The 18,124-nt window shown below is 39.2% G+C and overlaps 1 protein-coding gene across 1 annotated transcript in view; it reads right to left on the reverse strand.

Moving 5' to 3' along the window:
* LRMP (lymphoid restricted membrane protein) overlaps window positions 1–18,124 on the reverse strand; it is a 152,652-nt gene that overhangs the window by 75,231 nt on the left and 59,297 nt on the right. Inside the window, exons 10-18 of the mRNA XM_030804496.1 lie at window positions 17,227–17,344; window positions 14,209–14,259; window positions 10,979–11,056; window positions 7,847–7,903; window positions 5,774–5,833; window positions 5,606–5,670; window positions 4,009–4,108; window positions 2,177–2,311; window positions 1,267–1,368 (exon numbers count right to left, since the gene is read on the reverse strand). Coding sequence (XP_030660356.1) covers window positions 1,267–1,368; window positions 2,177–2,311; window positions 4,009–4,108; window positions 5,606–5,670; window positions 5,774–5,833; window positions 7,847–7,903; window positions 10,979–11,056; window positions 14,209–14,259; window positions 17,227–17,344 — 766 coding nt within the window. The remainder of the gene's footprint in view (window positions 1–1,266; window positions 1,369–2,176; window positions 2,312–4,008; window positions 4,109–5,605; window positions 5,671–5,773; window positions 5,834–7,846; window positions 7,904–10,978; window positions 11,057–14,208; window positions 14,260–17,226; window positions 17,345–18,124) is intronic.

The raw sequence follows: 18,124 nt of genomic DNA on the forward strand, positions 1-18,124 counted from the left end.
ACAAAACAAACCCCAGTACTCCAGTGTTAAACACAGAGAAATGACAGAGGCAATCTAAAAAGCTGTGGACATTCCATCTCAATGGCATACTGGATGCCAAAATTGTATGTCAATGAATACGAATTCTCAATTGTATGTTAATTAATACCAATTCCCAATTGCCCAGAGATTGACTATCCTATTGATTATGTCAATGTAACCAGTATGTATAAAGTACCTATTGTGTCCCTAAAACTGAGCTTTGCTTTCTTTTTCTTAAGTTAGTCCCCTGACAACTTCAGTAGTCATCACAATTGCTTTAGAACAGGATGGGACAAGATAATGCAATAATATCAGTATTTATTGATTATCATATTTACATGTAATCTTAAAAAAATTAGATTGACTGTAATCCCAGCCCTTTGGGGGGCTGAGGTGGGTGGATCACCTGAAGTCAGGAGGTTAAAATCAGCCTGGCCAACATGGTGAAACCCCGTCTCTACTAAAAATACAAAAATTAGCCGGGCATGGTGGCGCATGCATGTAATCCCAGCTACTTGGGAGTCTGAGGCAGGAGAATCACTTGAACTCATGAGGCAGAGGTGGCAGTGAGCCAAGATCACGCCACTGCACTCCAGCTTGGGCAACAGCGAGATTCCATCTCAAAAAAGAAAAAAAATTAGATTGGCAAAGGGGTTGAAATCATATTCCAGAGTTTACTTTTTTTTCTTTAGCTTAAGGGGCTGATGGATGCTAGAAAGTAGCTGGCAGTCAAGAAGTAGAGGTAAATAGGTGAGGGACAGATGAAAGAGATACCTTCTCATATGCTTCCTTTCTAATAAAGCTGGGAATAGCTACCTAAGAAGTTCCTGTTTTTCCAATGTTCTGCAAGTTCCTGAGATAGTAAAACCATCGAAGTCTCAGGAATAAGATTCTTTTACACAATAATCATTCTTTCAAAGTTAGGCAATTTTAATAGGCTAAGGAAAAATCTTAATTTAGACTAGCCAATTCTTACAAGGAGATAAATGCATTTTTTTCATTAAATTATCTTATGTATTATTTGTCTCTCCATCACATCTCACATATCTGCACACTCACTCTCTCTCACATTCTTTCCTCACCCTCACACTCGTACACACCCCTGGACACACAGTCTATACTCATGATCAGACTAAGATAGCAGAAGACTGCAATAAAGTCTTAGAAATGGTACTGTATATACTATTACCTGGCTTAACAAAGGAGAAGAAAAACCAGGAAAATCACAAAATATAAAACACTTACAGTAAGCTGCTCCTCCCACTTTTCTTTCACAGTAATTTCTGGATTAGTTACCCACCGTCGAGAGTTTTCAATAAGGGTTGCAATTTTAGAAATTTCTTCGTGCTGAAAAAAGAGTTCCACATCTTCAACTAGCAATTTAGATGAAAGACACATGCTATTATATAATCAGAATCCATTGAGACGAAAGTTCTACTATATAGGTAACTCAGGAAAATACCAGAATACGTTCCTTTGCATCTAATGCCCCCAGTGACTTTCTTTTATTCCAGGATGTTGCCATGTGTATATGTGATATCGTCAGGTGCTCTATACATGTTGAATATATACAGAGAGAATCATTTTCCAGAACAAAACCCATCTTTTTAAATAGAAGAAAACAACCATTTTCACTTATTTGTACCATTCTAAAATGTACCAAAATGTACAAAATATAAAATGTACCAAAATATACCAAACTAAATGCTACCTACTATATGCTAGGCACTATGAAAGGGACTGGCAATACCAGTATGAAAATGTTGTTCTCTGATTTCTCCAATCATCCAGAGTTTCCAGTGAAAAATCAAAATGGAGAAAGGAATACCAGCCATTAACCAGAGGAAAATTGAAAGAAGGAAACTGTTCAATAGATACCATGTCTTCAGCCCTTTGATACTAAAGATTAGCCCACAGGAAAAAATAACCTCAAGCAATCCATATCTAATGGTCAATCTGTTAGCCCTGATTGACCCAGAACTAAAAGGCCAGCTTCAGAAAGGTTTGAGAAAAACCTTTGCTTTTCAGAGTGTATTAATTTGGGTCTCAGCAGCACACAGATACATTTGGACTCAGCAAACAGGTTGCAGGTCAGTTATCTGCAGATATTCCCAGCCAAAGCAGAACACCACGACACAGGTATGTTATAAGATACCAGCTTCTGAAGCGTGGCTGTGAATTCCACTGCCTTCTGCTCAGGCTCTCTTAGTAACAGCAGCATTTCCTGATCCATCATGGCGTCCAGAGATGACAAGTTGATTACACTGTGCTGCCTTTCAGTTTCAGTGTTCTGAAACAATGATCGAAATGCCCACAATTGACATCTGAATAAAGAACATTCATTATTTTCACTTAACAAAAATGATGCTCATGAGTTGATGTCATTGTCATTTGGTTCTCAATAGTCTTGTGGAATTCTCCTACATCCTAAAAAAGCTGTTGATATTTCCTCTCTAGGATGGCTGCAATTGAACATTTATTCTGTCTTAAGGAAAACTCATTTATCAATAGATGACATTTACATGCTGATGACATAAACTGTTATGGCTCTAATTTTAACATAAAAATAGGTAAAGAAATATCCAGGGGGAAAAAATTGGTGGAGAAGGGCTGCTCAATCAATCCCCCTGAAAACAGGTTGGCTTCTTTTGTCTCCCCTTCCATTCATAAAAGACCATATGATGTTTCACAAAGTACATTCCCTATACTTCTCTCAAAATCTCTGCCTCCTGTCATATTTTAAATATATGACCCAAGCCTTCTTTTTGCTGCGTGTTGAAAAGGTCACAGGACTCTTACTTCGGGATTCTAGTTAGAAGACAAACTTCCCAACTCATCAGTGGGTAAACCTCAGAGCCAGAACTTTGCCGGCTGATAACTCCCCCTGTTTAGAACTATAGAACTTTCTGGGCTGGCATCTTGACATCATTATTATCTCAGAGGACTGAGGATAAAAACACACTGCTGTGGCAGATTTGCCACAGTTTCATTCAGTCTGGCAGTTTGGCTTGGTTTCAAAAACACAGTGAAATGATGAGTATTTGAAACAGAATGTCAGGAAAGCACAGCCCTCAGCAGAATGTCCAGGGCTGCCGGAGATGGCTTCAGATGAAGGCAGCATATGTTGTCCCTGCATCCTTGGCAGAAGCAATTCAAATAGCGTTTGCCCAAAGGCATTCTTTCTCTCCTTTCAAGGTCGCATCACAGCTGTCAACAGGAGAACATTCTGACATATCCATCATCCACAGATAGGAAGAGACCATCAAATGGTGAAAAGAAAGCATTTTTCTAAATAAAGCATTTCTGAACATAACAAGCACAAAACTGGAAAATACAAAGGAATGAAAATATAGCATAAGGGAGTCAGAACGTCTTTATCCCCGAGAAGGTTTTTAAAATATTTCTTCCCATGTTATACAGTACTGGGTCTACCAAAAAATGGAAATTGTTTAAACTAATAAATTCATTTTGCCACTTTAAAATTAACCAAAACACATGTAAGAAAATGCTAGTTTCTGTTCAGAATATAATAATGTCATTAATTTGGGTTGATACAATTATAATCTAAAGCAAATAAATTTGGTATTGTTTCTAGGCGTCTTTATTTTTTGATAAATATATTTACTTTGAGGGTTTGGAAAATTCTAAAAAATAACTCATGGATATCTACTGCTACCTTTGGTACCCCAGCCTGGGGAATCAGGGCAGGTAGTCTCTCCTGTCAAGAAAATAAAGATTTCTAAATTCCCAAAGTTCCTGAATGCACACTTCCACAAACCTTCAACCTTGCTGTAGCTTTCGGCCATAACTCGAAAATGGTCCTTTCTCCCCAAGCTAAGAAACTTTAGACTTGGATTCTAAGAACTATCAGCACATTCTCTCAGTGTCCCTGGTAGTTTTTGGCAAACTGTGAACCTTCATTAAATCATAAGCTATCACATGGGGTAGTTATCTTTCAAAGCTTTTCATCGTCTTATAATGACCTACCTCTGCAGACTGAGCAAGAGCGAGTTCATAACGTAAAGACTTTTCTCCTTCAGAGATGATACTGTTACACTCTCCATTAACATTCAACTGGATCCCATTTCTTGAAAAAAACAAAACAAAACAAAACAAAAAAACAATAGTCTAGTTAGGTGTGCCTCCAACATTACATTTGAAGTCAACAGAATATAGGGTCCATTTATCGCCAAACAATCAGTCAGCACCCATGTGCCAAGGATTGTATAATGTGCTTGGGAATAGGGAGAGTGGTCAGAAATAGTCTCTGTCCTCCAGGAGCTGCACAGACTGGTGAGTCTAGGAGGTCATACACCAGGCCACATTTTTTAAAAGAACTGGTGCCAACAGTTAAAAATCAGAAAATGTCACTTAAAAATCTGGATTTGTGGCTTTTCTTCCAAAATCAGAAGATGTGGCCAGACTAGGTCCATACAGTTTTGATGTCACAATTAGTTGGAACTAAACAGAGTAGCCCCTTTGTCTTTATATCGGTAATGCACTTATCTCCTTTGCCGTTTGCATCATGTAGATGCGTGCATATTCCATTAGCTTTACTCATTTTTGTTATCTGAGTGGCTCCTGTGGATCTTGGACTAGCGTATTACTCACATTCAGAAACAAATAATTATCATACAGGATGATGTATGTTAGGAAAGAGGTGAGAACAAGGTGCCATGCTTACATTCAAAACAATTACTCAGGACAGGCTGGGTGGCTCACACCTGTAATCCCAGCACTTTGAGAGGCCGAGGCAGGCAGATCATGAGGTCAGGAGTCTGAGACCAGCCTGGCCAACATGGTGAAACCCCATCTCTACTAAAAATACAAAAATTAGCCAGGCATGGTGGCATATGCCTGTAGTCCCAGCTTCTTGTGGGGGGCTGAGACAGAAGAATTGCTTGAACTCAGGAGGCGGAGTTTGCAGTGGGCCAAGATCGTGCCACTGCACTCTAGCCTGGGTGACAGAGCAAGACTCCACCTCCAAAAAAAAAAAAAAGAAAGAAAAAAGGGTTACTTAGTTCCAGGGTAAGGGAAAAGCAAGCAAGGGAAAGTCAACACAATGGACTGAATGTTTGCCTGCCATATTTCATATATTGAATTCCTAACCCCAATATGATGGTATTTGGAAATGGAACCCTTGGAAGGTAATTAAGTTATGAGGGTGGAGCCCTCATGAATGGGATTAGTGTCCTTATAAGAACAAGCCAGAGTTAGCTAACTGCCTTTCCTCCATGCTTGTACGAGGATAAGTCAGCAATCTGCAACCTAGTACGGGGCCCTCACTAGAACTCAACCCTGCTGGCACCCTGATCTTGGAGTTCCAGCCTCCGAAACTGTAAGAAATAAATGAGTATTATTGAAGCCACACAGTCTATGGCATTTTGTCATAGTAGCCTGAGCTGTCTAAGACAATCAGGGGTCATAGAAAACTCATAAAGAAGTTCTCATGGAGAAAAATAGAGAAAATATCACATACAAAGGTACACAAGAAAAGAATGTGGCACATACAAAGCTCAATTGGGCCAATAATGTAGGGTAGAGGAACAAGAGAGGAGGCTGGCAAGGGTTGCCCTCTACTTACATGATGAGTTCCTGTTGCAAGTGCTGTAACTCATCAGCCAGTTTATTTTTTTCCCCTCGTAAATTCTGGAATCGCACACAACATTAGCCTGTACATGTTACTCTAGTGGGGAATTTACATTTAACAAGCCCACCTTGCAAAGTGTGAGATTAATAACAACAGGTATACCTCTATAATGCTTCCATATTCTATGATGGTTGATTTAAGTTCTTCTATATATAAGCCTTTCTGAAAAGTAGAAGAGAGAAATAATAGCAAAAAAGTAATGGGTCCACCAAATCATATATATTAGACTATCGATGTGAACCACAGAAGAACTATAAATGCCCAATCGTCATGCGATTCTACCAGTCTCACTATTTTTTTTTTTTTTTTTTGACATCTCTCTGCCCAGCTGGATAGTCCATCTCGGCTCACTGCAACCCCCCCCCCCCCCCCCCCCCCCCCCCCCCCCCCCCCTGATTTTTTTTATTTTTAGAACCACCATGTCTCACTCCCCTCCCCCACCTCGCCCCACTTCCTACCCCCCCCCAGTCTCACTATTTGAAAACTGAACCAGTTGGTGTTTGTGATTAAAAACACACAAGGACGGCTGGGCGTGGTGGCTCACGACTGTAATCCCAACACTTTGGGAGGCCGAGGAGGGCGGATAACCTGAGGTCGGGAGGTCCAGACCAGCCTGACCAACATGGGGAAACCCTGTCTCTACTAAAAATGCAAAATTAGCCAGGCGTGGTGGCACAGGCCTGTAATCCCAGCTACTAGGGAGGCTGAGGCAGGAGAATCACTTGAATCCAGGAGGTGGAGGTTGCGGTAAGCCAAGATCATGCCATTGCACTCCAGCCTGGGCAACAAGAGTGAAACTCCGTCTCAAAAAAACAACACACATACACACACACACACACACACACACACACACACACACACAGGACAAAAAGACAGCAATATGTAACTGATGTCAACATAATCTGTGTTTGTCTGGCCCAGTGGAATCAAACTCTAAAAGGTGATTCTTAAGCCCAAATCAAAATTATATTTATCATCATGATGTGTTAAGAAAAAAATCAGTCTTGCAAGTAACCAATGAAATTAAGGCATCTGATTTTTTTCAGTTCTAATGATACCTCCTTAAAATCATTGTTTTGTTCTACAAGACCAAAAGGTACAGGTTAGTAAGTACCTGATCTCTAATTTTATCCCGTGGCTAGCATGGTGGCTGGCACATGGGAGATGATCAATCAATACCTGATGAACCCCAAGCAGGAGTGGAGAATGGTAGGAAGACCAGAGTTAGGGAGGAACTGAGTAGCCACTACTATCTCAGTATCATTACATAGAGAACACCCGCAATGAAGACATCACGTTAGGACAATATGCAGTATCCCAGTCAAAGTCCACAGCTATGCATGTTTCTTTTGAAACTTCAAAATGTGCAGGGAAAAGACGAGTGGCAAGTAATATTCTTTCTTCACTTCCCTGTCTTGGACTGTGGAAGATTATTGACTGAGGCTGTATTCCTTCCTGTGTCTCTTAAAGTTACCGTAACCAGCACCTTTGTAGCTGATATCCTTGGCTACAATCACAGGATACAAGAACAGAATGATATCTATCTATATATCTATCTAATCGATCCATCAAATTAGGTTTCAAATAATTTGGGTATATATTCTTCTTCCACCCTAAAATGAATGGCTGCAGACTCATTTATGTTGTTAGAAATTAAAACAACGTCACCAGTATCTAGCCAGTGACTGGTAGACTAGCACACTAATATTTGTCACATATGTGGATGAACACCACCAGAATTTAAAGAAGATACGTTCAAACTTATTTTATAAAGTACTATAAAGGAAAGTCTCATGACATCATATTAGAATCAGATTTTTTAGGCTGGGCACGGTGGCTCACGCCTGTAATCCCAGCACTTCGGGAGGCTGAGGCAAGTGGATCACCTGAGGTTAGGAGTTCAAGACCAGTCTGGCCAACATGGGGAAACCCCGCCTCTACTAAAAATACAAAAATTAGCTGGTGTGGTGGCAAAACACCTGTAATCCCAGCTACTCAGGAGGCTGAGGCAGGAGAATCACTTGAATCTGGGAGGTGGAGATTGCAGTGAGCCGAGATCATGCCATTGCACTCCAGCCTGGGCAACAAAGCAAGACTCCATCAAAAAAAAAAAGAATCAGATTTGGAGAGAGCTAGCCAATTCCACATGCCTTTGTGGTAAGGAACAATACCAACCTTCTGCAAACTTGTATCTTTATTAAGCAAAGTGTTCTCATATGTGTGTAACTGCATCTGAAAAGAGACGAATTTAGGGAAGGCCGTTGGGACATTGCTTTGGTAAAAGGACAGTACCATAAAATCATTCCAGTAAGGTGTTTCTGAAGCACCTTTAACATACATGTATTTTTCACTTTACAAAGGACTTTCCCTTCCAACTCTAGAGGCAGGAGTCATTGCTCTCACGTTACCAGTGAGGAAACCAAACCCCACACTACCCAGAGACTCACCCACCCAATGTCACACACTGTCAATGGCAGAGCTGAGCCTGGAATGCAAGTCTACAGCTCCAGCCAAGTGCCCTTCCCACCATTCCACACTTAACATAATAAGGGAATGTTCAGAATCTTCACTTTTTTGGTGAAAATAAAAAGTCTAGGTAGAACATGAACATAGAGGTTCCATGAGGACACATAGAAGACTCTTCCCCCTTTAAAAAAATAGTTTAGCCTGGTGTGGTGGCACATGCCTGTAGTCTCAGGCACTTGGGAGGCTGAGGCTGGAGGATGGTTTAAGCCCAAGAGTTCGAAGGTGCAGTGAGCTATGATTACACCACTGCACTTCAGCCCAGGCGACAGAGCAAGACTCTCATCTCTAAAACTAAAATTTAAATTAAAAAAAAAAAAAACAAAATAAAACATATTGTAACAATGCTTAAGATTTCTTTTAGCTAAGTGAACATAAAGGATATATCAATTTATTCAAATCAAAAGCAAGCTTGTTGGCATATGCTGCTAGATATTATAGAATGAATAAATATGTATATTGACTGAATTGAGAACCCGGAAAAATAATCATCATGGTCAGAAGCAGAATCATCACCATAATCTTATACACTGGATATAATCACATCAACATCTGAGTTTATAACAAGCTTGTGGGATAGGTACAAACATCACATCCATTTAGTAGACGCGAAAATTTAGACTTAAATCTTGCTTGAGGTTATAAAATTTTTCAGTAGAAAAGACAGGATCTGAACCCGTGTCTTCTGGCTCTTTCCACTGGTTTATCACAGTTGTGTTTTGCAAAGACAGCCACTCCTAGTGTAGAATTAATTTTAATGTCTAAGAAGGCTGGGCATGATGGCTTACAGCTGTAATCCCAATGCTTTGGGAGGCCAAAGTAGGAGGATCACTTGAGGGAAGTAGTTCAAGATCAGCCTGGGCAACATAGCAAGACTTCGTCTACACAAAAAATTTTAAAATAAATTAACTGGGCATGGTGGTATGCATCTATACTCCCAGCTACTTGGAAGTTTGAGAGGGAAGATCACTTGACCCCAGGAGTTCAAGGCTGCAGTGAACTATGATAATGCCACTGCACTACTGCCCAGGTGACAGAGTGAGATCCTGTCTTTAAATTCACTAATTAACTAATTATTTGTTAGTTCATTTTTTTAAAAAAATTGATGTTTAAATTATAACTGTTGTTTTACATATATATGTAAACACACACATGAAATGTTAGTTTCTGCTAGGAAACTGGAAAACTCTACATATAGATATGAAATTTAACTATATCATTATTTCAGGCACATACAACAACAAAATATTTCTCAAATAAGCCATTAGAGATGACAACAAGCATAACACAAATTCACAAATTTACTAGTCATTGTCATCTGTTTCCTGATAAGAATGTATGACAGATAACAAAAATATGTATGAAATATAGACTTTTTAGGCATTATCTAGACAAAAAATATTTTTGTAAGGTATAATTTCTTAATTTAATTAGGGATAAATTTTTCCCATCTCTCCTCATTTTTAGCATTAAGAAGGTACATTATCTCAGGTTGAGGTTGGTAAACTACAAAAAATAAAATAAAATAAAAAGAAGGTACAATATCTGAAATATTTCCTGATTTAGAAATTCATAAAATCAGATACAATTAAATTAAAAATTGCCATATAACATAAAAAGATAACAAATTTGGGCAAGAATGTAGAGAAATTTGAGCCCTCATGCACTGCTGGTGGAATGTAAAATGGTGCAGCCACTTTGAACACAGCCTGGCAGTTCCTTAAAAGGTTAAACATAGAAACAAGGCCAGGCGCAGTGGTTCACCCGTGTAATCCCAACACTTTGGGAGGCCGAGGCAGGCAGATCACCTGAGGTCAGGAGTTTGAGAACAGCCTGGCCAACATGGTGAAATCCCATCTTTACCGAAAATACAAAAATTAGCAGAGCATGGTGGTGCACGCCTGTAATCCCAGCTACTCAGGAGGCTGAGGCAGGAGGATCCCTTGAACCTGGAGGCAGAGGTTGCAGTGAGCCAAAATCATACCACTGCACTCCAGCCTGGGCAACAAGAGCAAAACTGTCTCAATAAACAAACAAACATACATAGAAACATCAAGTGACCCAGTAATTTCATTCCTAGATATATACCCAAGAGAAATCAAGACATATGTACACATAGAAATTTGTATACAAATGTTCATAGCAGATGATTCATAATAGCCAGAAAGTGAAAACAGCCTGAACGTCCATCACCTAATGAGTGGACAAACAAAATGTGATATATCCATATAGAATATTATCCAGCCATAAAAAGAGGTAGTAACACATGCTACAACATGGATGAACCTTAAAAACATTATGCTAAGTGAAATCAGCCACACACAAAAGGTAACATATTGTATGATTTCATTTATATGAAATGTCCAGAATAGATAAATCTATAGAGACAGACAATAGATTAGTGGCTGCTTAGGGTTGGAGAGAGGATGGTGGATGGGGGGTGGTTCCTGTTAAAGGGATTTCTTTCGGGGTGATGAAAATGTTTTAAACTTGATTTTCGTGATGGTTGCACAGCTCTGTAAATGTACCAAAACACACTGACTTATATACTTTAAATTGATGAAATTTAAGGCATGTGAATTACATATCAGTAAAGCAGCTGCCAAAAAAAAAAAAAAGGAGGAAAAGGAAACTAGCTTTTATATAACTCAAATATTTTGTAGACTACAAGTTTCAGAATTTATAACCAAAGGTTAGTTTGTCAATGAGGCATAGACATTTTCATAAAATGATATTGGTTTGACAGAAAAAAATTTTTTTTACCAGTATTTGGGAAGTGCTTACTTGGTGTTCTGTCTCAGTTTTAGACAAGTCTTCAATCTTCTTTTCCAGTCTGTCTATATCCATGATGTTCTTGATATTCTAATGTAAAAGATAGTATTCTTGGATTTAGCACCAAGAAAAATAAAAGATGAGGACAATCAAAGTACTTTTAGGAGGTGGTATTTCATCATTCTCATTATTGCCTTTTTATCTTCCATTCAACCTCAGCCACTACTCCCATAGTCATAAATTCAAACTTGTTATTACCAGTCACTGCAGCCCCTCCATTACCTTAATTGCAAGCATCCCACTCTTCAACAACCACCTCTTGCCTTTCCAGATTACTTCCTCTATACCCACAAACCTTCAGTCCCCCCTGGAACCCGCAATCCATTGATCCGAGCACCTTTTCATTATCCTTCAACTTTCCCATGAACTCAGACCCCTCTTTATTCAGCTTCAGCTCTTCCCTGGGCAATCATTATAATCATTCCCTTCCAAATGCCTGCATTCCCTGCCTAACTCCTGCTTCTTAGCATTTACCTAAATTAGCTTACCACCCACTCCACGCCAGCACCCTTTCAGATGAACATGCTTAAAGAAAGCGTGAACAGACAGGTCACACTTTTAATTCATGGCCTTTAACCTCAGTGTTTACTGGTGATCATATCATACCATCCTGGTATATTTATACTGCCTTTTACCTAAATCAGGGACTGGCAAGCTATGCCCAGCCTCCTCACTCCACCCCTAAAGGCCGAATCTAGCTGACCACCTGTTTTTGTAAATAAGGTTTTATCAGAGCACAGCTGTGCCCATTCAGGTACATACTGTCTATGACTGTTTTCACAATACAAAGGCAGAGGTAAGTAGTTGACACAAAGGTCATTTTTGTGGCTAGCAAAGCCTAAAAATATTTATAATCAGGCCCTTTACAAAAAATTTTCCAACCCCTAGCTCATTTCATTCCTTCTCTTTCCTCAAATTTCCAGTGCCCCCTGCAACATCCTCACTGTCAGCTGATGACTTTGCTTTGTATTTCGCTGAGACACTAGAAACAACCAGAAGAAAACTTCTTTCTTACCTGAAAACATAATAAATATCTTTGGATATATTACAAAGCATTTCCTGATCCAAACACTTCTGTCCACCTCCACTGCAACTACTCAGTCCAAGCCCCCATCAGCTTTTGACTGGATCATTGCAAAGGCCTTCTAATTGGTCTTCCTGCTTTTTCTCTTGCCCCGCTGCAATGGATTCTAAACCCAGCAGCCAGAGTTGTCTTGTCAAAACGGAATTAGATCATATCACTCCTTTGCTTGAAACACTTCAATGGCTCCCGTCTCACTCAAGTGTTCGTTTCGTTTTGTTTTTAAAAAAAGACAGAGTCCTGGCCGGGCGCGGTGGCTCACGCTTGTAATCCCAGCATTTTGGGAGGCCGAGACGGGCGGATCACGAGGTCAGGAGATCGAGACCACAGTGAAACCCCGTCTCTACTAAAAAAAAAAATACAAAAAAATTAGCCTGGAGTGCTGGCGGGCGCCTGTAGTCCCAGCTACTCGGAGAGGCTGAGGCAGGAGAATGGCGTGAACCCGGGAGGCGGAGCTTGCAGTGAGCCGAGATCGCGCCACTGCACTCCAGCCTGGGTGACAGAGCGAGGCTCCGTCTCAAAAAAAAAAAAAAAAAAAAAGGACAGAGTCCTTAGGATGCCTGTGTAAACCCCTTGTTTCTGGACCCTCCAGCTCTTGGCCTGCATCTCTTGCTACTTGTTCACTTTGATCCAGACACTCTGGCCTCGCCGTCCCTCCAAAATAGCAGGCAGGCTGCAGCCTCACGATTTTCAGCTTACTATTTCTTCTGCCTGGAAGGCTCTTTCACAGATAAACCTCCTTTCCCAGTTTTGAATCAAAGGATTAGCTTCATAAGACTGCTTTTCCTAACCACTATAGTTTAAATTGCACTCCTCTCTGCCTCAATTCTGTTTTCTGCTTTTCTTTTCTCTATAGCTCTTTTTACCATCTAACATACTAGTTCCACCTGAGCTATTTTTCTAAGCTCATATACTCAGCACTTAGAATAGCTCTAAGGTCTTCCAATGAATATGTGTTGAATGAACAAAATGAATGAATAAAAGTGAATCACTATCCGAACCATTGTGATGTTACTCTTCACTATGCATCAGATTTTTACCTCCCAAAGGAATCTTAGCTAGTGACAACACTTAATTCGTTTTCTAATGTAAGTCAATAATTGCAATGCTATTTCATGATGAAGGGCTTTCAATCTTCCTTCTATCTCAATTCTGAACTGGTTTGGTAAATTCTTTGATACTTGTCACTCAAATAAGAGGAGAAAAATATCTTACATTAGAAGTTTAATTGTAAAGCACTAGTTTCACAAAAGCCTGGCCTTGTGGCTATACCAGCTCTGAATCTAATATAGGCTTTCTTTCCAAACTTTAATTGTTCCTTCCAATCCACTATAAAATTTTAAAATACCCACTTGGCCCACATTTTGAATAACTCTCCAGATTGTGCTGCACAGCTTCATAAATACTTCTGATAGCCTCACATAAAAGCAAAATTTAAAAACTGGCATACTACTTGATATTCAAATGGTATCTGTTATAAAAGGAATTTTCCCTGCAAAATAGTAACTTGCTAGTAGCTTGTTCCCTGTTCTTCCAATGCTTCAAATTTGTTGCTTTAAAAAAATTATATTCTTTTTCATTGAGATTATACTAATATTTCCTAATATTTATAAGCTACATTGTGGTTTACCAAATGGCTTCACATGAATTATCTTAATCTCGAAAATAACTCCATGGCACACGCACCATTAGCCCAGAAAAGATCAATGGTTTTTCCAAGGTCCTTTTTTCAGTGAATTTAAGATCTGAATCAGACTCAAGACTTTTGCCACTTTGTTCAATGGAATTAAATGGAAAATGATTAGATAACATCCATACTTTCATTCTTGATCTGGATATGTTTTAGATGGGTTCATTGTATTTCATCTTAAATTTGAATTTCTTAAATCCCATTTCTTCCAAGGATAATTGCAAAAGTAACAGTTCCTCTCTTCAGACATGAAAATCCCATCCATTCCTCCTCACTTGTAATTTGACAAGTCAACCTGCTCTCTGGCCTATAGGAGTCTATTTACATGATTTTTATTTAACCCACAGCCATAAACCACGATGATATGATTTGCATGTTTGTCTATGCCAGTGTTTAACAATTCTGACATACCTCTTCCTGTAGAATCCGAATCTTAAGAATCAGAGCCCGGTTTTCTGTCTCCTAATTCATTGTGAGAAAAATAATTAAAATGTATTTAAGATGTTTATGAAAATACCACATATTTACCTCCAAGGCTGACATTCTCTACCAACTTTAAATGTAGCATTCACCTATCACAAATGAGCCTAGTCTGAAAATATTTTCAATGTGGGGTTAAGCCTTGGCCTACAGGTACTTGGGGATCTAAGTGAAGTCATTCTCCTCCTGGACTCAATGTAACTGTTTGTTAGGGAGGAAACGACAAAAGAAACAAAAAAGTAACAACCTGGCTTCTTTCCCTGCTACTTCATTTATGACAGGTAGTTGTAAACTCAGCTATTTAAATAGCACCTTGAAATCACAGAGCTCTAGCATTCTCTTTGAAGCTGTGGATATTCTCAGATGCAACATCATCACAGCATATGAGCATCAAAAACTGTTTTATAATTAACAGCCTCAAATTCAGAACCATCAGAAAAAAAAACAATATATTTCAGGACAGGCTATTTGCCAAAATGTTAACAGTAAATTTCACGGGTAGGTTAAGAATTTTGCAAAACTTTTTATTTGTTAATACGCATTTCTTTATTTTTATAAAGTAAATAGGCATTACCTTTATAATATAAAAATGAAAGAAAAAATATCTCAAGCTAAGATTTCATTGACACAATAATAAACACCCACTCCCCATCCATGTACTTAAAAATCTGAACACCTGAGTTGAATTCTGGCCTTACTTTTTTTGTTTGTTTGTTTGAGACGAAGTCTCGCTCTTGTTGCCCAGGCTGGGATACAATAGTGCGATCTTGGCTCACTGCCACCCCCGCCTCCCAGGTTCAAGTGATTCTCCTGCCTCAGCCTCCCGATTAGCCAGAATTACAGGCACCTGCCACCACACCTGGCTACGTTTTGTATTTTTAGTAGAGACCGCATTTCACCATGTTGGCCAGGCTAGCCTCAAACTCCTGACCTCAGGCAATCCGCCCACCTCAGCCTCCCAAAGTACTGGGATTACAGGCGTGAGCCACCATGCCCAGCGGCCCTACTATTTTTTTAAAAATTGACAGATAAATAACATCATATGCTTTTATCATGTATAACATGATGTTCTGAAGTACATATATACCATAGAATGGTTAATTTAGCTCTATCATTTATTAGACAATTGACTTTGAACAATTAAAAACTTTCTCTGGACTTTACTGCTCTATTACATTTTTTAGCATACAAAAATATAGCAACTTCTGTTTCTACCTTACAGATTTTCTGTTATTACCTATGAGATGAAGTATTAACTAAATCTTTTGAAGTTATAAAGCACTACAAAATGCAAATGATTAGGATTCTGTATCTAGGACTCTGAACTTTATTTTTATTTATTAATTTATTTTTTTGAGACCAAGTCTCAGACACCCAGGCTGGAATACAGTGGTGCAATCTTGGCTCACTGCAGCCTCCACCTCCTAGGTTCAAGCAATCCTCCCACCTCAGTCTCCCAAGTAGCTGGGATTACAAGGGTGTGCCACCACGCCTGGCTAATTTTTATATTTTTAGTTGAGACGGGGTTTCACCATGTTGGCCAAGCTCGTCTTGAACTCCTGACCTCAAGTGACCCACCCGCCTCAGCCTCCCAAAGTGCAGGCCAAAATTCTGCACTTTAATCAATAGCAATTTAACATTACCAATTCCTAAGAGGAAAGAAAGGACATTGAATGCTTTACATGCCCTAGCTCATTTATCCCTCCCAGCCCTAGGGTAAGTAGTATTGTTATCTCCATTTTATCTAGGAGGACCCACGGGCTTAGAGTGATTATGTGGCAGGGCTAAAGTCACACAGCCCTTGGAGCTGGAACTTGAAGGCAGGCAGTCTGACTCCCAAGCAGGGCCTCTTGACCAGTTCTCTCCATTGCCTTCAGTTAGAAGCTCCTCAGTGGTCCCAGATCGAGTCTTTCCTATAATGCATCCATATAGACTTGCAGGGTCACAAAAGACCTGGCATTCAATGATCTAGTCCCCATATTTTACTACTGAGGCAAGAGCTAAGCTAAACGAAGTTATTTTGTTTGTGGGAGGTCAAAAGGGACTGCCACAGGGCAGGAACCAAGTCTTTCCATGATTTAGGGACTCTAAAAACAGTTTTGCAACTGATACCTGAAACAAATTAGTTGGAATGACTTTCAGCCACTCCTTACCATAGTTATCGATACTAGAGTACTGCTGGAATCTATCAGGATTTTGAAGATTATTACTAATTCTTTATACAACAGTTGAACCTTCTCAATAAAAATGGTCACTTCTCTGGCATCTGACTTAAAATTTAGTCTAAATGACTCTTTTGCTCTGAAATTATAAGCCTGTGCTTATTTAACATAAGGAATGATTTATGGAACTTCTCACTAACCTGTAAGTACTGAGAGAAGTGTTTTTTTTTTAATCTGAGAAAAAAGGTGAAAGTTTCACAGATTTTTTTTTAATTCAAGTGGTTTTTAGTATCAGATATTTTTGAATTCTCCTATCGATTTTAGGAGGCATTCCAGATATTTTTTGGATTTTCACAAACTATTGTGAATGTGACTGAGAAATATGTAAAAAAATTTAAATCTTAATTGAAAAGGAGGCCAAGCACAGTGGCTCATGCCTATAATCCCAACACTTTGGGAAGCTGAAGTGAGAGGATTGCTTGAGCCTGGGAGGTTGAGGCTGGAGTGAGCCATGATCCTGCCACTGTACTCCAGCCTGGGCAACAAAGCAAGATCCTGTCTCAAAAAAAAGAAAAAAGAAAAAAAAAGGAAAAGAAAGAAAGAAAAGAAAAAGGAAGAAAAGGAAAACATAGATTTAAAAAAATCCTACCTGCCTTTACTTTTCTAAAGTGTTACCAATTCATTCATCAGGATATTGACTTCTGATGTTCCACCAGATAAGTCCTCTTGTATATTTCAGTTATGTAAATTATATGCCAAATTCAAAGTACTGTAATAGATGACTTACTAATTGTTTGCTCTGGGCTACAATCATGCTCTTCTGCTCTTCTGAAGCATTCATACTAAGTTTCAGTTCCTCCAGTTCTTCTTTTAACAGCTTTGTTCTCATAATAGCCTGGTGGGCACTATGGGGGTGGGGGGAGAAGGCCATGAGCAAAACCTCAAATATAACCGTCAAAGACACTAAGAACAGCCAAGGACTATTTTGGACCCAAGTTGAAAACCACTAAAGGCTTAAACCAGATGCCCGCATAGTAAAAATATACCCATGATCTTTCAGTCCTTGGAAAAGGAAGGAATTTGGAGAAAATGGGGAGTGGGGAACGGAGACTAGGGGGAAAACAGACAAATGTATTCCTGAAGCTAAAGATTTAGAGGATCCTTTTGAAAAATCATCACTGGCTGAATTACCTGGTTCTTTCCCCCTACTAAGAAGATGTAATGTTAGTTAATGCAGTTCCACAAATATTTATTGAATAATACCATGTTCTGGGTGCTCTACAATGCAGGCTACAATGGTGAACAAAAGGGACATGGTCCTTGGCCTTATGGAGCTTACATACTACGGAGGGAGATGACAACTAAACAAATAATTACCAAGTCTCTATATGACATATTCTATAAAGAAGTTTATTATACTGTTGATTATAACAAAGCATTGGAAAAAAAACTAAACATCCACCAACAGGAAACTGATTAAATGAATTATGGTAATCCGTATCATGAAATTACCTATTTGCGGCTCCCACTAGATTACGGACTGTTCCCTTAGGAACAAAGGCTTCCAAGAAGATACAATTTTTTTCCTAAGAAATTACATTGATCATTTAACAAATACTAATTGAGTGCTGAACCTGTCCCAGGCACTGGGCTAGGCATTGAAGAAGGGAAGAATGACTGAATCC

This window comes from Nomascus leucogenys, chromosome 23 (genome assembly GCF_006542625.1).
Source record: "Nomascus leucogenys isolate Asia chromosome 23, Asia_NLE_v1, whole genome shotgun sequence".
Lineage (NCBI taxonomy): Eukaryota > Metazoa > Chordata > Mammalia > Primates > Hylobatidae > Nomascus > Nomascus leucogenys.